Raw genomic sequence first — 24,248 nt, 5'->3', positions numbered from 1 at the left:
TCTGGGTTGAGTAAAAACTGTTTGCCACTGAGACTATGTGATAAACGACAAATCAAATCACAATCATATTTCAAAATTCAAGACAACAGTTGAAGCAGATAAGCTCAACCAAGTGCATCAACCACCTACATTGACAATATGCATTAAAAAGCTTGATCCTTCTCAAGGCGAAGTTTTACGAAATAATTAAACTGATTTGATCCAGGTGAGATGCTGAGTCATCTGGATTCCAACTGCAAAACCCTCAGATTATATTCTTCAGCAACAAGAAAGGACACCTTTATTCAAAGACACAACTTATTTTAAAACAAACTGTACCTTTTTACAAATACAACTTAATAGTATTTAGCATACTGAAAACCAAAACAGCTACCATCCCTTCTTTTGGATAAACTTTGAAAAAAAATAACAATTCACAAACAACAATAATCATTCAAGTCTTGACAAAGTAATACAGTTTCTATGAACAATGAAATAACGGCTATAACTATAACAAGAAAAACAGTTCTAACAATAGCAGCAAAGTAACTTATATAAAAACTGATAGGTCAAGCATTCACTCATATGTGCATATATACCTGAAGTCCATTTACATAGTTCTTGTACAAATATTATCAGACAAGACAGCTGTTTAGCATTAAACTTATTCTTAGTCATTGGTTTCAGCTACCATCAAATACTCAACTACGCAAGTCAAGATACATTAAAGATGACCTGTTAAGAACGGAGTTGGTCAAGACCAATTGATGCAGTTAAATTTTGACATACTTGTGACTTGTCAGTGCAATGGAAATAGCGCGCTTAGGCGACAACAAAAATACCTTCAAGGCGTGTAATCAGTGTCTGTACTGTTTGCATCATAGTGGAAAACATTCTGGTGTTTATGACAAGTTTCAAACAGTGGATATATCGTTATTAAATGCAGTCTAGTAGGATCTGCACTGTTTTCAATGTATAAATACCCTATTTCCGGCGACGCACTGGTGCATTTTAAGGCATCTGTAGAATTGAGCATCAGTAAAAGAGTTATCATAAACGACAGTTCATGTAAACTATCAAACGTATTGACAGGATTTTGCGTTTTGAGTACACCACATTTACAATGAAACTTATAAAACACATTCATTGATCATACCTGTGTGCCCACAAACGAACCAAGTTAATGATCGAACACATGCATATGGCTTACACAGGCCTGCACATACCATACTAATGCAACCCATCAAATGTAGGATTGTGCAAAATACTTATTCGTGTAAATCAGCCAACACATTTACATGATTTTCCCTGAGTGTGTACACATCTGATCCATGTAAATCATTTAACACATTCATGGTATCATAAAAAATCATACACAAAATGTATCCAATCAATACATCAAATCCGTCTGAGTGCAGTCGTACGAAAACAAACCGTAGGACATTACAAACAGTGATGGCCCGTATCAACCGCCGCATTGAAAAGGCATCTAATGAAGGTCAATACTATTTGTAATGATAGCGCAAGGCAGAGTAGGTGCTGATTGCTGGCAAACAGTGTCATCCCTGATCAGATGCCGCATTTTCATTGCGGTGGCTGGTTTGGGTCTACGCTGTTTGCGACATTGTAAATTAGGGTTTTCGTACAACGGCGATCATTAACATGCCAAAAGCAAACACTTTGAAACTTTTGAAATCTGATATCAATGTACACGCAAACGAACCCACGTGATAAATTCTTAAGCAGTGTACATTAAACCTTTGTTTACAGAATACATATAAGCAATATCCCGTTTTTCAAAACTGGATTAAATATGCTAACTGTTTGGACCTAGATCTGATGCTGAGTATTTAGGCATCTGTACTGGTATACAAAATGTTGGCCAATTTGACTCTGTGTTACCTCGAAATAGAGAAATACTTTCAAAACTTCAGAACAGACAAGTAAAGGACGATTTTGCCCCAGGATGAGAGTTGTTTACTTTTGTACGTGTTCTGCAACCCCGTTGAGCACAATCAAAACATTCACTGCCAATAGGTCTCAGCTTTCAGCATGTGGTAACTGATCATAATACGCATGGTAGTCTTTTGGAATCACCTCTTTTATCTGCTGGAGGTGCTGATACTTGGACTTTTTCAGGACCAGTGGCTTCACATACGCTGCTGGAACGTATTCTGTAAATGAATGTGATGCGTTTCTTGGCTTCCTTAATTCACAGAACTCCCTGTCTGAGTAGTTGAGCTTATATAGTATGTTTCCATCTACAGTATATTTAAGCACTCGTATATCCGTGGCAACTGGTGTTCCTACACCATGCCCAGGCCTTATACCTGTGTAATACAGCAATTTGGAGTAATCCTTGAAGAAATGATGATCAACATACTCCACCTTGTATGGTTCATCTCCACTTTCTCTTGATTCTTCAATCAATTCTACATATTTCTGAGGAATATAAACATCCTTTTTCTTTATTTTTCTACCTATAGTTGCATGGACACTGTCACATTCCATGTAGGTGTGTCCTCTTTCAAGAAATTTCTGTTCAATCTCTATCTTATGAGAAACTGCAAACCTCAGTAATGCACATGACAATATGATGTTTCGATTTTGGTAGGTGCAACCATCACTGTATAGTATCACCTTTTCTATACCATTCAGATCTAACGTTTCCATGTAGTCAATAATGCATGTTGCAAAAGTACTAGAGCTTAGATCTGCAGCAGTTTCGTTCCAGAAGTAGTTCATTACTGCTTTAGTTGAAAGGTCAAACAATGTAAAGTTGTGACAACATAGTTTTGTTTTGTAAAACAAACAGCTGGCTTCTAATTTTGGACATAACAGAAGACTTTGGAGGTCCATTGTGATCACCTTTTTTTGCCTTCGTTGATTGCCTTTTCTTTGTCAATCCTTTTAGAATCTGCCGCCTCCGTTTTCTTACGTATGTGATCATTGAACTGTTGTTCATCCACAGTATTCACTTTGAATCCTGTACACAGATCACATTGATCTTTCTTGGGTTTGTAAAACGCAAGATTCATTTCATGAAATAGCTTTGTAAATTGTGTTATACCATACACTGGTTCATTCCTCGACTCAATTGTTAGTTTGTAATGTTTGTATAACTCTCTCATACTGGCAAGCTCTGTTTCCAGGTATAATTTAGACGTTCGCGCCCTACAATAGTGTAATGGCATTTTTGGTATTTCTTGAAGAAATTTTGTTGCTGAATCTTTTGCTTCTGTTTTCGTGTTTTTACCTGGAGTTTCTTTCTGTGAATTTCCTGGAATTCCGTGTTCGGACTCATTTTCATTTATCCAATTATACACAGTATCTTCTTTTAATGCTAGTGTTGCTAAAAACAGTGACTTGCATACTGCGTATCTCTGGTCATCTACTCTCAAGTAGTATGAATACGAAAACTTTCGTCTACTGTTTTCACCTGTCGTGCGTCTAGCTACATCAATTTTTGCTACCAGGCTTAAATCATATACCTTCTTTTCTCTCCAATTCATGTTTTTCCAGAACATATTAAAGATTTCACCCCTTGCGTGTTCATCTATCTTTGAACATTGCCTCCCTCCCCAGCCTTTATCACATCTTTTTGTACAGTTCTTCGGATGCATACTTTTCTCTGGACGTTCATCACAGTATTTTGATTTTCCGTCTCCACCTTTTTTAAAACCAAAATACTTCTTCCCCTGCATGCGTAGTAATTTATTTTTTTCAAAACCAGATTTACCTAATTCTGGGTCATTTTCATTTACAGTTGTCTCAACTTCCTCTACCCGCTCTATTATGTCAGGAAAAGAAGCCTCTCTTACGTTCTCTTCACTTTCCACACCGATAGCACCTTCAATGTTGCTCTCAATGCATAGGGTTTGGTAAGTCTGTGCATTCAACTCTCGAGTCTCAGTATGACTTCCTGCACTATCAGATTCACTGTCAGAACATGCACTGTTATCTTCTCTTTTCCTCTTTAATGTCCAATCTGGATCGTTAACATCATCATAAAAGTCATCATCGTTATAAGAATCATCAGTGTCTATATTGTTATTATTATCGAATGTGCTTGATTTCATTAGATTCAATGTAGATCTACTTGCATCTGGTTCTGCATGAAGTGAATTTGTCACTTCCATCTCGGACTCAATACTGTTAACGGCTTCTTTGGTCTCGTTTTCATCATGATGAAAGTCTTGCTCTAACCGATTTAGTGCCATCGCTACTAACTTTTCCCGCGAAATCCCGCCATTTCAGTAATTGACTATTGGTATTCCTGGTTCGCACTTCGGACAGTGTATACCATTTTCTCTTAGGTCATCAAGATGAGAGTTATTCAGAGCTTCATCAGGAAACGTTGCATGTATACACTTCAAGTGATAGTAACGTTCACAGTCATTAAATTGACACCTAACATACAGTTGTCCATCTGGCAAAGTTATGAGGTATGGCCCGAAATCGACAATTTGTTCCAGAATATAGATGAGAGTCCTGAAATCCGGTTTAAAATTGCACATGTGGCATTTATATGTTTGCAGGTTTGTTTCATAGTCACTTTCTGTGTCGCTTTCACCAGAGTAACTCATGCTGCAAATATAATGGAAAAAGTATATACAAAAACTTATTATTTTGAATGATCTTTAATGTTGGTGCCTAATTCCATTGGCGGCCAGCATATGTCCTGACAGTCTGCATATAACTGTCTGATCAGAGCACATTCTGTTCACTTGTGATTCGCAATATAATAACTTAGGTGCGCAATGTTTTGAAAAAAAACATTTTTGTATTAAGATAGGAAAAAAGTAAAATTGGGCGATTTAGGGGGGCGTATATTGCTTGTTTGATTACTGGCGGATCCATGATTTGTAAAACCCTAAGCCTGGATCCGCCAGTAATTAAATAAGCAATATATTTGAGAGAGATAAAGAGATCCATACTCGATATATATATTACTTTCGTTTTCTACTTTCGTTTTCAAAAAAAAATCCTTGTAGTAATTCGATGTTATTATCCATAGGCTTAGAAAAACATTTGGAAAAGATAGCTATAACACTTTTTTGTGAAAATCTATACTAAAGAGCAATTCATAATTATTTCAAACATTTCAAATTTCAAGCAGAGTCTTTAATCAAACAGATAAATAAATGACTTGTCACTGCTTCACTTGCATTAAATGACGTCAGCAGCATGACGTCATGTTTGATGATGTCATTTATATAATACCTAATATAAGTCACCAATTTTGACTGAAACATCGAAAACCTTTATTTATGGTGATTTATTTTAGTACAGTTTAGCGACACATCACTTTTAAAAATCAGGTATTGCGTACAAATAACCTTTTAAACTTGTAGGACGAAAATATAAAATGCCGAAGTTACATGAAACTACAATGCAAACACCTAGTCAAAAACTTTGAAAAAGCCGAAGCTACAACATCCAATTCAAAAAATGAGTTTGTAATCAATTTATTTTTATAGCAGACATACACATATGCAAGAACATAAAAAAATGAATTTACTATGGTTTACCATGCAGACTGTACATGAATGTGGTTTCATTTTAGCATAATATGCTGAGTTGTGACAACACTTTTGCATTATCTCCACTTTGCGGCTAAAGAACTTGCTCTCTCATGCTTTAGCAGTTATTAAATGTTACTAAAACAGTCATGGAAACAATTTAGACAAATGGTATCAGTGAATGTATATAACACAAACAATGAAAGTAAGGAAATATAATCTTACCTCATAAAATCGAGCACAATGTCTACGTCCGGCTTTTTATGTTTGTTAGACTGTGTGTGTGTGCAAAAACCTAAGCTGCAGCCTCTGTAACTCCGGCCTTTTAGACAGTTGTTGAATTAGCCAATGGAAGTCCGGTATTTTGTCACATGTGTATATCTTATGGTTCTGATTGGATGATTTGAATGGGTATCGGGCAAAAAGAAGCGGGAACACATGTAAGTTCGGAAAAACGAAAAACCTTAATTTGAGCAAAAGTGTAGGTCCGGCATTTTAAACTGAGTGTATCGAATATTTCACCTCGTGAACACCAAAAGTATAATTATATAGTATTTCACGCGTCCCTATGCTTCTCGTGAACGATACATTTTGGTGCTCATTGCAACAAAAAATTATCCTCTATAAAGTTCCCTTTGCCTGTTTAATCTTTATTAGAGAATTTCAGTTTTTCGTGTACAAATCATGTACTATAGACCATTTTCTATGTTGTTCGTAATCATTAAAATTCTTGTGAAGGCTATATGGACTTTCTTACTGCACAGGTATTAAAGTTATACGTTCAGCGATGATTAGATAAATACGTGAGAATAAATAAAGTTAACACTATATGATAGACACGTTAATATCATATTCATTTGATGTTACATTTCATTTTTATATAAAGAAATCTCGGCCAATCCCGTTTTTCATTGACATAGCCGTTTTCATGGTATTCTTCCCTGATTAGGTTGATCAGTACATAAACGTATTAAAGGGTCACAATAAAAGAATTTTGATAAAAAAAGTCTTCATAAGTGTTTTATTTTTATTTATTCGAAATCAATAGCTACGGGGCCTTACATCTCAACTATCGCTATTTATTTTATCTGTACATACATCAAATCAAATGCAAATAGAAAACTGTAATAACTATATGTCTGCTGTTCTTCCAAATTAGCATCAGTATTCTATTAGCCATTCTCCGTCATCAGAGTTTGTTCATCATAAATGTTGTTCGCATAGCAGCATCATCGCTCTGATGTATGTGATGCACACAGGAAAAACTTTTCAAATGATACCAAAATTGTATGTGGTCATCAGGCATAACAATATTAAGGCTATTGGAGTTATCACATAATAAGATATATGCTGGACTCGAATATATAACAATTACACATCAACATACACTCCTTCAATGAACAGCCTTTCGGCAATTGCGAATATTTTCCGATGAACGCAACATTTTCGGATATATTAGGATCGGTAATATCGGGCATAAATATAAATAGTGTATTTCTGTTGCTGTAAAGTGTTAATTTATTATTCGTTAATTGTATTGTTGTCATGAGCGTTTCAATTTTATGTTTAAAATTGACTTCATTTTGGGACTATTTCTGTTTGTAGCAATTAAATGTGTCAGCCGGTCGGGTCGTTCTATTTACAGAATGGGTGAGAAAGAATAACTGGAAAGAAATAATAAACTTTTGATTGAAGTACATGTAATGAATTACGTAATTGATGTCATTTTCGGGGTTCATTTGGACCCAACACACTTTAACAGCCAAACTGCGTTCGTATACCGATAATTCCATCAACCACGCAATTGATTTCTTAAAAAGCATTGTACTAAATCTTACATTCGATCGTATTATTGTCACAATTTAACCTATGCAAAGGCTTGGTTTTGTTATTGAAACATCAACAAATAGAAGAAAGTTAATAAGGATCTTTTTCACAAACACTATCAGACAACGTCAGTGAGCAATCATAATCAGTCCATCCACCTGTAACACTAAGTACGGTCAGACAGTTCTCTGACCCATTACCATTCGGCTCACCATTGGACCAGCCCTGAAACACAAAAGCTTCTCCCGTCTCCCATTTCCATGTGCCATCTACAATCATATCATTTCCTCCTATCCACGCAAAGAACGGGGCGCTCTTAGCAGCAAGCCAAGACAATATTGCTGCATTTTCTTCAACAGATGTGATAGCAGCTAATGTGCCGCTTTTCGATTGGCAGTGCTGTCGGGCGCCTTCCCAATTCATTTCAACTGCAGCATGGTAGTAGCAAGCAGAACCAATAAATTCCCATCCAAGTGGACATATCGATTTCTGAAAGGAAAATTGACTTATTTTTGTTAGATGTTTTTTCACATAGACGGACACTATTTTCTTAAACCCACGTGTTCTTCAATACATGATAGAATACATTTTATATATTATTTTACGGTAGGAACATATATACAGATATTATCAAAAAAAAAGGTATACGTTCCTCCGTCGAAGATATATTTGATTGCATCTGCATCATGCATACTCTTGGAATATGAAGTATTTGATAAATGTGCAGTTACCTAATATCGCTGTGAGTTTTCCTTTAGAGAGGCATTAATCAAATAATTCCTATCCTCGGCGATTCCATTCAGTCTATTTGCCAGTATTTTACAGTCCTATCAAAACACTCAGACTCCAATCTTAAAATTAAGTTAGATCTAAGATGATTATTGGATAAGGGCCCTGGCCCCAATATCACGAAAATACTTAAGTCAAATTTCAATCTCAATCTCAACTCATTTTTCCACATTACAATATTAAAAACTTTAATTTTAAAAAGCGCATTCTCACCACATGCATCATGTTGATTGACATAATTGTTCAATATTCTAGAAAAAAATATTTCTACAGCACACAATGTACTTAAGTTAAACTCAAAAAAAAAACGAATTGGACTCAAGCACAATTTTTGCTCTTATTTTTTTCTGTAAATAATAAGCAACTTTTGATCAACATAATGAATGAGAGGATGTCCTTTGAAAAAGGCTAAAACATTTACATTTTTTAATTAATAATATGCTGTTGTAATTGGATAAAAAGAGTTGAGACTGAGATTGAGATTTGACTTGAGTATTTTCGTGAAATTGGGCCCTAGACTAATTCCTGTAGGTTTCATTGCAATTTCATGTACAAGTACATGTTGGTGTTGAAAGATTTGAATTTACGTATGTATGGAATATGATATGTTATTTGTGGTATTAAGTTTAAACTTGCACTCTTACTCCCAAATCAGATTTACCAAAATTAAAACAATTTTTTTTATTTACCCAAAAAGATGAATAAATGTCGAATACAATGGTTCTTGAAGGATACCGAGTTTAATTTGTAAGAAAGGTGCAGAAAACACGGTATGTCTACCTTATGACACAATAGAAGATCACAGTAAATATTTTAGCATTCACCAATCATTTAATGTTTTTGCGTTTTCAGCTATTAAATACACGGTTATAATCTTGTTACCAGTAATTAATATTTTCCATAACGGCATTATTTAGAAAGAAGTTAAAGGTTTATCACTCAAAATTAATGTTTGTTATACATGTGAATTATATTATGCTAATTCACTCTTGTTTCCACGAAGTTTCACCAGGGTTAGGTCATTTTTGGTAAAGGAAACCGGGGAATTAAACCTACTTGTCTCCCCTATGCCCAGGCAGGGAATCGACCCCGTGACACAGTGGTAAGAAACGAGTGCGCTAACAACACTGCGCGCTAACCGAACAACCCATGGTGCCGATATTTAGAAAATAAAACACTATGCCGTTTAAAACATTGCTAACATTTAAGCATGTTTTAACATGTTTCTATGTCGACCTGGATATAACAACTACATTAGTTCAACGCTTGACGCTGGCATTTGTAAACTAGTAGCGGTATGCGTAATGAAAACAAATCGGCATGTTGTGTTCCAAGGTCTGTTGCGTTGTCATGGTCTGTTCAGTGTCGTTCTGCCCTTATACACATTGTGCATCGAAACAGGTTTTATACTTCAATGTTTTACTATCGGACAACCAGGCTAGTCCCTGTTGTTTTCATTGTAATATTAGCTCTAGTACGCAATTTGTTGAATTTGTATCTATCAATTAAACACGGATTAATCTTATCAAAGGGATAGTTTTCTACGTTTTGACGGTTTATTTCTGCTTCTGATAAGTCACTGGTAAGTGGATGGGGATAATATCCAGGGTAATTGCCAAATCCTTCAAATCCTGGAGCATTTTTGTGAAAGGTCTTGTTAGCGTGGCGTTGCAGGAAGAATGCGCTACCACCTCTCGTGCGGTGTCACACGTCCTGTGGTTGGTAGTACATTGCTAGTTCAACTAGTCATATCTAGAACGTTTCAAAACATTGCAGGATGTTATGTTGTCGTCGACTCGTAAAAAGTCGTCTTTCAAAATTTCCCCTGATGCGGTTTAATATTCCTTACTACACTTAGTAGTCCCTCAAACAACCATGAATCTTTCCGCTTACCACTGAACTTATACGTCTTTAGAACGACTGCGAGCAGGTGTTCTAGACAGCTGGCTCCAATTTCTCGAAACTTCTTAAGTCCCTTATAACAGGATTAAGTTAATCTCACTATTTTTGTTGTTCTATAAAATGTGTTATATTTACTTCTTCAAGAGTTTTTAGAAATTATGTAGGAAAAATCTGTATGATTATCAGAATAAACCATTTTTCATTTATCAAAATCCATTTTCAGTATGTATTTTGGCTAATTGAAATAAGCGACTTAAGCCTGTTAAGCTTAAGAAGTTTCGAGAAATTGGGGCCTGGTGTATAGTCTACTGTATATGTCGCGTGCTGGTCCTGTAGGCAACAGCCTCAATTTCATACGTACACTATCAAAGTCGTGTATCAATTATTACCTACATATAACACCTGTATGTCTATCGGCCACGCTAAATTTTAAAACATTGCAGTTGTACATCTTAAATGACATTACGTCATAATTTGGGTTGCCACCTGCTTTAATCACATTATTAATATCATTATTATTATCATTAGTAGTAGTAGTAGTAGTAGTAGTAGTAGTAGTAGTAGTAGTAGTAGTAGTAGTAGTAGTAGTAGTAGTAGTAGTAGTAGTAGTAGTAGTAATTATAGTAGTAGTAGTTGTAGAAGTTGTAGTAGTTGTAGTTGTATAAGTAGTAGTTGTAATAGTAGACTACAAGTAGAAGTAGAAGAAGTAGCAGTAGCAGTAGAATTACGTTGAAGAAACCGATTTCTCCGAATGCCGACTATATTGCCGGTATGCATGATCCTCCTGAGATCAGCCATTCCTTAACTTGGCTCACAGAAGGGGCAAACATTAGGCACTAGTCTACTTTTTTATGTTTAGAAATTGGTTTTAAGACAATGCTGTATTTGTTATAAACTTTATTTCTACAGTTTGTCTGTATGAATATACATACCACAACAAAGAGCTTCCATTCTGAACTAGCAGGAAAGCTGGTTGCCTCCTTCGGGTCTACGGCGATAAGTTGACACTTCCTGGATTCTTTTCTGTATGCAACAGCTGTGCACTCTGTGGATTTTGTATGGCAGATGTTAGCACAGGTCACACTATTGGACACACTCGCTGCTTCTCTTAATAAAGTCCCGGTAACAGTTGTTTTTCTTGTGAACAAGTATTCTTTGTTACTTGTAGCTTGCTCTGCACTCTGCACAGAGCTTGCTTGATCAGACAGTATAACCGCAATTGCCAAAAATAACATACCGCCTTTTACCTCCATACTGATTTGAATGAAGAAAGTGAAATGAATTTCCAATGAATGTCACGTATAGTTACGTTTACCTTTGCGATTTGACTTAGAAAGTTATTAATGTTTTGCGAATAGGATACGTCAAAGATAAACCTTTAATACAATTTTCTAAAGCCGCAAAGATTAAAGTGACATTTGGCTAATCTTGTCAGAAAATCATATTTGACGATTTTATGGATTGTATCTTAATATTTTCATTTCGTTTTATTAAAATATCTAAAAGCGTTCTTGACCAATGGTCAATTTCCTGTCAGCTAATCTACTGACAGAAATCATCAGGTGAAAATTATTTGCTGATAAGTATAACATAACAGATGTTACTGTTTTGTTAAGATAAGGCAAATCAATGACCTTTGGTCACTAAAAACAATTTATGATTTTACCAGGCTCTAGTACGTGCCTTAACTTGGAACAGTAATCGCCATTCGCTTAATCTTTAGTTCTATGTATATGCAAATGATTTTGAAAGTCAGGACCCCACATATGCAACTAAAACGATGTGAAAGAAACATTTCAATTCTCAAAATAATTTCGATATTTTTGTAATTTCGTACAAAAAGAATTTGGATGCAATAAATCAAAGACGCAGCTGAATAGGTTCAAATGTGAATACATAGAATTTAGAATTTAGAATTTTATTTCAGAATACAATAGGCAATACGCCCATGCGTACACAATCAATAAAATAATTTAATGTTTATAACATAGTCAGTGGTCACTCAATCTTCCAAACATAGAGTTACAAATTGGTTTAACATTCACAGTTCCATAGAACAACATAAACACAGCGAGAGGAATAACCAAATATTATCCGTAATAACTATAGTAGGCAATTCTCAACTCGAAAGCCTGGAAAACAAACATAGATAATTTTCTGTTTACATTAGTGTTTTGAGAGGTGAAATATTCTATAAATTTAAGCATATTAGGTCTTGCATAATAATATTTATCTATGTAAGCTTTTCTTTTATCAGTATACAATTTACATTCAAGAACAAAATGATATTCATCTTCCATATGATTCATCATAATGCAAATGACGGTTTACAAGTTTTATCGTTCTGAAAAGTGATGGCAATAAGATGGAGAAGCATGAATTAATATACCCAGGTAAAACATAAGAAAAAATTATGTAAGTGTTGTTAAACATTGCACTTTCTCTCATTGTTTTTTAACATTGCATGGTGTTTAATTAAAATCGATCCAGCTGTTTTCAAGTTACGCTTCGGACAAGAAAAATGTAACAAAGTTCAATAACTCTGCAATTGGCTGAAATTAAGTGTTGTTGTTTTTTTTCGTGTACTCTGCACGTTTTCTCATTGTGCTCTACCATTGAATGAAGATTATGAAAAATTTGTTGTTTTCGTTTGTTTTTTTTGTCTTTATTATAAAAGGTATGTTAACGGTTGGTTACAAACAGTAAAAAAACGTAATTCACATAAGTGCAGGATTTACCACGTGGATAGCTCCATGAGTGGAAGACAACAATTAACTCTATTGTTAATTATAATTGTATTATAAAAAATAGACATACTCTTTTCATTTACCTTTAACAGTAACATTTAATATGAATTGCTGTCTTAATTAAATCATTCATGACTGATTTAAACAAGACTGTAATGCCAAAATAAGATCCATTTTTGTTTTGATACGTTTTTAGTCAAAACCAAAGATGGCAGATACAATTATCTACATACTATTTTGAAAAAAAATTGGCCTATATCTCTAATAAGAATTTGTGTACTTCTCAGTTAAAGTAACAGTAAGGACGTACAGCGTCATCTTGTCAAGCGTGCCCTGCAGTACATTCAGAGCTTTGATTTCTAGTAACATTTACTCATGCCCCCTTATTAACATATTTGAACTGCTAAGAGTTACGATCGGTCGAGTGTCTTTTTTCTGTCCGTTCGATGATAAATTGTCCGTGATCATATTTGGTGTAAATGTTGCTTTCCACAGTTTTTTTGGTGTAAATGAAGCTTTTAGGTTTATAAGGCTAACCAGATAAGATTTTCAAAATTGTCGTATGGATATTCCTTCAGGGGTTTCTTATCATTAATTAAAATAATAATTATTCCTTATAAAACTCGGCAAGCTCGATTGTCCATACAAAAAAGTCATCTATAAGATGTTGTTCCTTTTATAAAAATACGGTTACAGCTGTATGATTTAAATGTTATTATTATTTATTTACTAAAACTATCATCGAATGGTGTACTGTACCAAACCTGCCGTTTAAACATTAGCATGAGACATTGGTAGATTGTAGCAAATACTAAATGTCATATTTGAAATAATAAGAATAAGGTCACTCAAACAAGAAACGTTCACGCCGTTGAGATAAGGCAACAGGCCGTACAGTGGACAGACAATTCGAATGCAAGGCGTACTTAGTAATACTGTGACTAAAACTGCAGTTGTCACTATTGTTAAAAGCCTAGTTTAAGGAATGATTGGCATGACAATCCTCTGCTGTGCATCTCCTGCTAACTGCACTGATGTCACAGTAGGGGCCAATTTCCTGTTTATTTGTTTATTGGCTCAGGGCCATTTAGGGTCTATTTCTATAATAAAACCTCCTAAACTGCACAGCGGGATACTCAGATCGGAGATCTGATAAGACAATTACAAAATTAGATTAATATCAGTACACAGAGGTTGTGTACAATACACAGTTTTGTGGTGGGGGTGGGGGTGTCAATTATAGAAGGATTAAACTAGGCCTTTTACTTAATCCACGAATACCCAATAAGCGCCTAATTGGTCATAACACTACTTGAAGACGACTTGAAAGGTTTTCGACCATACATAATCCCTCTCCTGCCTTCAAAGCATCGAAATGCTATTATTTAGGTTAAGAAACCATTGTTGAAAGTAACATTAACTTTAACCATTATATAGTTTACAACAATTGTGAAGGAAGCTATTATAGCTTATACTAAGTCACTCTCGTTGGCACGATGTTGCGCGAGAGTGTGGTCTTGTGTTGTGGCGGAAACCGGAGTACCCGGAGAAAACCCTATTGTCCGGCTTGGTGCCCATTAACCAAACTCACATGAGTCCAGGCCGGGAATCGAAGCGAATTGGTGAGAAGCGAGTGCGCTAACCACTGCGCTAACCGGACAAGTGGCATTTAGTCCATGTATAGAAAAACAGTACAGTTTGGTTGAATAATGGCGTAATAATTCGTATGTAAATTGCCAAACAAGTCGTCGTCTTTAACCCGCATAATGTTTCGGCAGTCGAAACTCCTCGGTCATTTTCCATCAAAAACAACCTCGGATAAATGCCACTTCATCAGTAGAAGTAGTTCGTAAATTTTTAAATAATAGTAAGCTAATTGTAGTGTTTCAACGTTTATTTTGTACTACTTAGTTAAAATTGATTGCCAGTGAAATGTATTAATGCATAAATAATTATGATACCCAAAAGTATTAAGTCATAAAGTTTAAATGTTAAGTTGAAATTACTACGCGATTAACTTGCAGCGTAGTTAAATGTAAATAATTCAGACATTGTAAACCATCCATATACATCCGATGCGGACGAACCTTCCTTAGCCATTAAGATTTTACACAGTATGTTCTAACGGACATAAATTATAACAACGTGTCTGAAAACGGGGAACCAAAAATATCATGATTTATTAATCAACTATTACGTATTTGACGAGATACAGAGACAATCGCGGTACCAATACCAGACAATTAAAGACATTATATGCCAGAACTCGCTCAATATCGACCAAACTCGGCCAATATCAACAAAACTCGCCTAATATGAGTTTCATCCGTTTTGATTGGCTAGAAAACTCGCACAATATAGGATTTGAGAATTAAGGCATTTTCATTGGCTGTCGAAACTCGCCTAAAATGAGAAATATGCTGGAAGCTATTTTAAAATTATTTTTAAATTTCGACCTCACGGGCTCAGGCAAATACAGCTAACCTCGGACAATTTACTAGGCCAATATGAAATCACCTAATTAATAACATTATAGTATGATGAGTTGATTTTTCAACAGATCTAATACATAGACAACTTTTACTTGTGTTGATTTAAGGCGTTGTGATGAAGAACCAAGCGCATACTCAAGCTTTTTGCTTGGGTCAGTTACTATGATGATTTACTTGGGACCGACTATATTGCTCGACTCCTCGACATATTTAGGTTTCGATGCAGCGTAGGTATATTTTATATGAAAATTGAAGAAAAAAAATGTTCGGGCCCAAGCTCCGACCTCGAGGAACCGCCGGTTCTCGAACGACCGCTTGTTCGAACGACTGCAGTTTCACTGTATTTACAAACATTGACAGTAATGGTGTAATATCCTTAGTTGGAAAAATGGTCTTATACAGTCGAACCTCGTATGCTCGATCTCATAGGGACAGGCGAAATTACCTCGAGCTTCGGAAAATTCGAGCCAAGCGGGAATGCTTTCATTCAGTGTAAAGAAATCTGTTCTTTACATCCAGTTCGGGCGAAGCGAGTTCGAGCCAACGGGATTCGACTGTAGTCATATTTCACTCTAGTTTATTATCATTTATGCCTTCAAGTATGTTATTTGTGTATTTGCAATGTTCTAATTGAATATGCTAATGAATTTTCGACTTGATTTGACCTGCCTTTTGTCACAACCTGTGTTCTTTTGACTTACGTTGGACGACACGATCAATCAGAACACCTCGGCCATTTTCCAGGAGCGGTTCCAGTATAAAGGCTGCCAAGAACATGATATTTAGTTGTTACTTTATACGCAGATCATATTAAATGGTGAAGAAAAAAGAAAGTTATCTTTATTTCAATTCTTCATTCTCAGCAAAATGTTGACTTCCGACGTAGCATATATGACGTAATTAATCACTTGTATACACTGTTCAAAGATGCGCTCATACTTCCAAATATGATTTACCACAAGTAAATAAGTTTGTAAAATATTCCATAAAGGGTGAGTAAATGTCCGAAACAAAGGTTCTTATGAAGGATTCCGAGTTAAATTTGAAAGAAATGAGCATAAAACACGGTATTTCTACCTTATAAGACTAAATCAGACCACAGTTAACCTTTAAGAATTCACCAATCATTTAATATTTTTGCGCTTTCTGCTAATAAATACACGGTAATAATCTTGTTATCAGTAATTAATATTTTCCATAAATGCATTAATTTGTAAGTAGTGTCGCGTAATGCTACTGTTCACTTAACTTGTTGGAAGTCTTTAAGTTATTAAACAACAACCGTTCGAATGTTAGTTCTTTATTGTTCCACGTTCTTTCTAAGTATAATAATCAGTATATAATACAGCATGACATTTAAGGTAATCCCACATCCTAACTGCCGTCCATTAAGGACCCAAGGCCGTGTTCCTTGCCTTGCCTAACCCAACTCTGTTTTCACATCCCAAATCATCTCTCTTATACTAGTTTGTTGTCTACATATGACAGCTTTACAATCACAGGAATACACGTTTTTGTAATTAACATGACCATTTTGTACATTTGTACCAGGTCGGCTGTCAACCATCTCCATATTCAAATGACAATCAAATATGCCCTACATTACTAAACATACAGTATGTAGACACATATACATTTAATTAAATCTTAATTATATCTTAAATATAACTTTGATAAAAGTATTACGGTATTACGTCACATTTTATACGTAACTCTGTTACGTGACAGTAGTTAGTAGTTTATCAGTCAAAAATTATGTTTGTTATACATGCGTATGTATTGATTTTGAATAAGAGTGTCACTTTAATAACAGTGTTTGATAAAACTTCTTTTTTAAATCATGAAATTCGTTTGTCCGGATACCAAAGTAAGAAGAAGAAGAAGAAGAACTGCTATGATAAATATTATTTGTTCAAAGTATGTCAGCATGACCCAAGCTTTATACATTTCAATACACACAAAACATTTAACTAAAAGATAAGTGAGCGTTAATAAATAATTATACCAATCACCCATCCCTTTCTTTTTTACCATCTTTTACGCCAGCATAACTAGACCACGACTTCCCCTGAGGGTAATTATGTACTGAGACCCGTACGACTGCCCCAGTCGTGCACGTGCTCAAAACCACTCATAGGTCTAAAAATAAAACTTCTATCACCCGATTTATCACGACATGACGCAATATCAGTGTGTGTATACCACGTGATGAATTGCGTCATAATTGCTACGTCGGAAGGCAATATTTTGCTTTGAATGAAGACTTTAAACTAAGATAATTTTACAATTTCTTCACCATTTTAAATGAAACATATCGCAGTCTACGCCTCTTACAGAGCCCCGCCTTTGGTATTTTACCAGAGATTGATCGATAGTTTAGTTTCTGAAAACATATCGATTTTTTTTTTCACAAAACCACCGCCTGATGTCAAAACATTAGTTTAGAAACAGGTTTGTCGAAGTATCTAAGGAAACGAATCAACTAATGCAACTCAGGTAATGCAACAAATGAGGTGCTATTTAAGCACCATAGTCTGTCCTTTATTTCATTTAAAATGGTGAAAAAAAAAAGAAAAGTTATTTTGGTTTTAAGTCTTCATTTCAAACAAAATGTTGCCTTCCGACGTAGCATATATGACGTAATTTATCAGGTGGTATACACACTCTGTTAACGACTGCCCAAGTCTTGCACGTACTCAAAACCACTTATAGGTCTAAAAATAAAACTTTCTTTCACGCGATTTATCACTGGAAGAGAGAACTCACCAGAAATGGCCAAGAGTTATCTGAGCAAATAGCTGTCAAAATGTTTGTAAAATGGGTTTTCCGCATGTCTGTTACACTTTTAGGGGTTATAAATGCGTATTTTACGACTAATTGCGACTTTTCATAGTATAAATACGAAGCTGAGGCGAAGGCGCTAGACAATTTAATGTTGTGTACACTATGCAAGCATTTCGGCTTACTAAGAGCGTGTACGAGATGAATAAAGTTAAAACATAAATGCTTAACAGTGCTGCGACTCCACTAACGTCGGATACTCCCGATACACAATACACTATGCTTCGTTGTGTACCGTGAGCAATGTGGCTAGTAAAATCTCGTAATCATGAATAATTAATGAGGCAGTTCCACAAAATACCAGATGCTTTACGGTTGAAAAGATGAACCGGGCCCGCCTTCTCAGTACAAACAAATAGTTCGCAGTAGTCAAGACCACACGGCCACGGAGGCTACTAAAACTGTAAAGTTATTAATCAATATTTTAGTGTAACATGCGAATTCGTTGGAAGAAAAATTGTTTCTCCTGTCTCATGCATTTTCATTAAAACGAGATCTTGTCAGTCAATTGTCCCACGATGTGTATGAAGTGTAACGGGAGCAAGTACAGTGGTTGCCGACGTATGAAGTGTAACGGGAGAAATTACCGTGGTTGCCGACGTATGAAGTGTAACGGGAGAAAGTACCGTGGTTGCCGACGTATCAAGTGTAACGGGAGAAAGTACCGTGGTTGCCGACGTATCAAGTGTAACGGGAGAAAGTACCGTGGTTGCCGACGTATCAAGTGTAACGGGAGAAATTACCGTGGTTGCCGACGTATGAAGTGTAACGGGAGAAAGTACCGTGGTTGTCGACGTATGAAGTGTTACGGAAGAAAGTACCGTGGTTGCCGACGTATGAAGTGTTACGGAAGAAAGTACAGTGGTTGTCGACGTATGAAGTGTTACGGAAGAAAGTACCGTGGTTGTCGACGTATGAAGTGTTACGGGAGAAAGTACCGTGGTTGTCGACGTATGAAGTGTTACGGGAGAAAGTACCGTGGTTGTCGACGTATGAAGTGTTACGGGAGAAAGTACCGTGGTTGTCGACGTATGAAGTGTTACGGAAGAAAGTACCGTGGTTGTCGACGTATGAAGTGTTACGGGAGAAAGTACCGTGGTTGCCGACGTATGAAGTGTTACGGAAGAAAGTACCGTGGTTGCCGACGTATGAAGTGTAACGGGAGAAAGTACCGTGGTTGCCGACGTATGAAGTGTTACGGGAGAAAGTACCGTGGTTGTCGACGTATGAAGTGTAACGGGAGAAAGTACCGTGGTTGCCGACGTATGAAGTGTAACGGGAGAAATTACCGTGGTTGTCGACGTATGAAGTGTTACGGAAGAAAGTACCGTGGTTGCCGGGAGAAAGTACCGTGGTTGCCGACGTATGAAGTGTTACGGAAGAAAGTACCGTGGTTGCCGACGTATGAAGTGTAACGGGAGAAAGTACCGTGGTTGCCGACGTATGAAGTGTTACGGGAGAAAGTACCGTGGTCGTCGACGTATGAAGTGTAACGGGAGAAAGTACCGTGGTCGCCGACGTATGAAGTGTAACGGGAGAAATTACCGTGGTTGTCGACGTATGAAGTGTTACGGAAGAAAGTACCGTGGTTGCCGACGTATGAAGTGTTACGGGAGAAAGTACAGTGGTTGTCGACGTATGAAGTGTTACGGAAGAAAGTACCGTGGTTGTCGACGTATGAAGTGTTACGGGAGAAAGTACAGTGGTTGCCGACGTATGAAGTGTAACGGGAGAAATTACCGTGGTTGCCGACGTATGAAGTGTAACGGGAGAAATTACCGTGGTTGCCGACGTATGAAGTGTAAAGGGAGAAAGTACCGTGGTTGCCGACGTATGAAGTGTTACGGGAGAAATTACCGTGGTTGCCGACGTATGAAGTGTAACGGGAGAAAGTACCGTGGTAGCCGACGTATGAAGTGTAACGGGAGAAAGTACCGTGGTTGCCGACGTATGAAGTGTAACGGGAGAAATTACCGTGGTTGCCGACGTATGAAGTGTAACGGGAGAAAGTACCGTGGTTGCCGACGTATGAAGTGTAACGGGAGAAAGTACCGTGGTTGCCGACGTATGAAGTGTAACGGGAGAAAGTACCGTGGTTGCCGACGTATGAAGTGTAACGGGAGAAAGTACCGTGGTTGCCGACGTATGAAGTGTAACGGGAGAAAGTACCGTGGTTGTCGACGTATGAAGTGTAACGGGAGAAAGTACCGTGGTTGTCGACGTATGAAGTGTAACGGGAGAAAGTACCGTGGTTGCCGACGTATGAATACCGTGGTTGCCGACGTATCAAGTGTAACGGGAGAAATTACCGTGGTTGCCGACGTATGAAGTGTAACGGGAGAAAGTACCGTGGTTGCCGACGTATGAAGTGTAACGGGAGAAAGTACCGTGGTTGCCGACGTATGAAGTGTAACGGGAGAAAGTACCGTGGTTGCCGACGTATGAAGTGTAACGGGAGAAAGTACCGTGGTTGCCGACGTATGAAGTGTAACGGGAGAAAGTACCGTGGTTGCCGACGTATGAAGTGTAACGGGAGAAAGTACCGTGGTTGTCGACGTATGAAGTGTTACGGAAGAAAGTACCGTGGTTGCCGACGTATGAAGTGTTACGGAAGAAAGTACCGTGGTTGCCGACGTATGAAGTGTAACGGGAGAAAGTACCGTGGTTGCCGACGTATGAAGTGTAACGGGAGAAATTACCGTGGTTGTCGACGTATGAAGTGTTACGGGAGAAAGTACCGTGGTTGTCGACGTATGAAGTGTAACGGGAGAAAGTACCGTGGTTGTCGACGTATGAAGTGTTACGGAAGAAAGTACCGTGGTTGCCGACGTATGAAGTGTTACGGGAGAAAGTACCGTGGTTGTCGACGTATGAAGTGTTACGGGAGAAAGTACCGTGGTTGCCGACGTATGAAGTGTAACGGGAGAAATTATCGTGGTTGCCGACGTATGAAGTGTAACGGGAGAAAGTACCGTGGTTGTCGACGTATGAAGTGTAACGGGAGAAAGTACCGTGGTTGTCGACGTATGAAGTGTTACGGGAGAAAGTACCGTGGTTGCCGACGTATCAAGTGTAACGGGAGAAAGTACCGTGGTTGCCGACGTATGAAGTGTAACGGGAGAAAGTACCGTGGTTGCCGACGTATGAAGTGTAACGGGAGAAATTACCGTGGTTGTCGACGTATGAAGTGTTACGGGAGAAAGTACCGTGGTTGCCGACGTATGAAGTGTTACGGGAGAAAGTACCGTGGTTGCCGACGTATGAAGTGTAACGGGAGAAAGTACCGTGGTTGTCGACGTATGAAGTGTAACGGGAGAAAGTACCGTGGTTGTCGACGTATGAAGTGTAACGGGAGAAAGTACCGTGGTTGTCGACGTATGAAGTGTTACGGGAGAAAGTACCGTGGTTGCCGACGTATGTAGTGTTACGGGAGAAAGTACCGTGGTTGTCGACGTATGAAGTGTTACGGGAGAAAGTACCGTGGTTGCCGACGTATGAAGTGTTACGGGAGAATGTACAGTGGTTGTCGACGTTTGAAGTGTAACGGAAGAAAGTACCGTGGTTGTCGACGTTTGAAGTGTAACGGAAGAAAGTACCGTGGTTGCCGACGTATGAAGTGTGAAGGAAGAAACCGTGGTTGCCGACGTATGAAGTGTGAAGGAAGAAACCGTGGTTGATGGATAATCTACACGAACGGGTTGCTTGTAAAACACACGTATAAACATATACGAAAATATGTCGTAGGGGACGTAAATTATGTCGCGACAAGTCGTATATTACCCGTCTTATGCCGTGCTTTGTCACAAATGACTCGGCACCCATTTTTGGTCGGTAAGAACAGGTGAAAAAACATAATGACGAATATGTCTACGACAGCAATTTGTCAGTAAACGTTTATGTTAGGTGATTCGTACGAAAAGCTTCTGAACAGCGATAATTTTAAGCAGTTCAAAGTTCTCGTATGCATACCTAGGCCTAATATTCGAGAATCGACGACACTAGTTTGACTTCATACAACGACATAATAATAAAATAAACGACAATTCCTCGATTTTCCCACGACATTAGGCGAGTTGCAAGTTCGCCGTAAGTCGTAGCAAATGTCGTATGTGATACAGGTCTTAAAGCTGCACTCTCACATATTGAACGTTTTGACAACTTGTTTATTTTTTGTCTTGGAACGAGCTAGATTTTGCTAAAATCCATAGAAACCAGTTATATCATACCGCTGACAAAAAATCAGATCGCAGTTTTATATTTAAGTACAAAAAATGATGTTTTATGCATTTTTCTTAAGCCGTTAGCAACCCATAAAACAATAATTTTCGAACGGAAATATGAAAATCTACGATCTGATTTTTTGTCAGCAGTCTTATATCATTGGTTTGCAGGTACCTACGCAAAAATTTGCCCTTTCTAAGACAAAAAAAAAAAAAAAAGTTGCAAATAAGGTAAATCTGTGAGAGTGCAGCTTTAATAATACAAAGGCCAAGATATTCACGCCTGCAATGATGGCATCACATAATGATGTAACAAGTGCTCGAGCTAAATCTAAAAGGATTTTATAGTCAGCTGCTTGATGCATGATACCCATATTGTATTATCACAATGTGAAAGGTAGTTTTGTTGAAATAAACTAGCCATATGCATATAACGACTTAAAGTGAGAAAAGCTGAGTTAATGATAATGTGAATTATGTACCGAATTGACTTTGCTTTACGGTGCCGAGTCGCCTGGGTGTTGAACGTGTTGGTGTCGGTTGTTAGATGTTTAGATAAACTCCACACAGTGTTACTTCCTAACAGTATAGTAATCAGTGCCACCATGCAAATCAGTCACATATATTGTATAGGTAAATATTGTAAATTATCTTGAATTCTAAAAAATAGTTTGTACTCTATCCTCAATTCACCTTGAATAATTAAGTTTTGATAAAATATATTCAAAAAAAGAGGAGATAAAGATAAAAAATAAAGTTGATACAGTCTCATGGTGCTAGAGATCGTTTCTGCTTGGCAGGGGAGATCACTGCGTAGGAGATTGCTAATAAGATTGCCCCGGATTTGTAGAAGAGTGACTTCCGCTGATATGGTTTGCTGAAATTTTGCTTATATCTTGACTAATATGAACAGACTTCACAGTGGCATCAGTTACGTATATCAGCTGAAGTTGTTTAAGGTTGCTTTATTTGATAATGTCCCGCCAATCTCTCAACTATTCAATTTAACATTCTGCATTTTTATTGAAACAATCGATGTTGATAAATTGAATACTTTAGAAAACTTGTAAAATTTGCGTCAAAAACACGAGAAAAACACATACCTGTACAAATATCAAATCGACAAAATACAGTTAGCATAATTGTCATCACACAAAAGCGTAACTTTCCATAAAGATTTTAACTTCGGACAATCTCGAAAACTAATATTTCTAAAAAAGAGGAACCCGATTGGACTCCGCAAGGACGAACAACCTATAATTCGTGCATATTGTTCTTTGACGATCGATTTGTTTATCTGTAAAAAAATAATAAGTTTGTGATCTTTCACCAAGATAAATGAATAGATAAAACAGAATTACTTGTACATGCTCAGAAATGAATTTCACAAATACTTCCGATCGTATTCAAACAGCTTAAATCGGCCCAGCCAAGTTGGTTCAAAAGGATGATTAGGCAGTTTTCGAAAATACCTCCGTTTGGTTCACTAATTTGTCTCATTTCCTCAAACTCAAACGATTCACCAGTTACCCATTCCCACGTGCCTTCCATACTGACGTCACTTCCTCCAATCCACAAATGCAATTTGACGTCATTGACACCGAGCCAAGACATGATGGCCGAGCTCTCTTTAGCAGAGGTAATAGAAGCTAGCGTGCCGCCCATTGTTTCGCAATTCTGGTTTGCTGCGACCCACGACAAGACCTCGGTCACAATGAGGTAGCACGAGGAACCGATTCGAGTCCATCCTGGAGGGCAACAGTGGCTCTAAAACGTACAATAACGCGTAAAATTTATACTAGCTAATATTTGAAAGCTCATATAAATCACCCGAAGTACGTTTCCTGTGAAAGTAACCAGTGCTTATGTCATGTTTCCTGGGTAGTAACCGGTACTTATGTCATGTTTCCTGGGTAGTAACCGGTACTT

At 37.3% G+C, this 24,248-nt stretch overlaps 1 protein-coding gene across 1 annotated transcript; it reads right to left on the bottom strand.

The window, feature by feature from the left end:
- Nucleotides 1-7,418: 7,418 nt before the first annotated feature.
- On the bottom strand, nucleotides 7,419-23,984 carry LOC128210504 (perlucin-like). Its single transcript, XM_052914853.1, has 3 exons — nucleotides 23,792-23,984; nucleotides 10,952-11,064; nucleotides 7,419-7,817 (listed from the first exon to the last, which is right to left on the bottom strand). The coding sequence occupies exons 1-3, from the start codon at nucleotides 23,982-23,984 to the stop codon at nucleotides 7,419-7,421; spliced, it is 705 nt and encodes a 234-aa protein (XP_052770813.1).
- Between the last annotated feature and the right edge of the window lie 264 nt (nucleotides 23,985-24,248).

Source organism: Mya arenaria, chromosome 12 (assembly GCF_026914265.1).
Source record: "Mya arenaria isolate MELC-2E11 chromosome 12, ASM2691426v1".
NCBI classification, from domain to species: domain Eukaryota; kingdom Metazoa; phylum Mollusca; class Bivalvia; order Myida; family Myidae; genus Mya; species Mya arenaria.
This window is presented reverse-complemented; position numbering and strand designations above follow the sequence as displayed.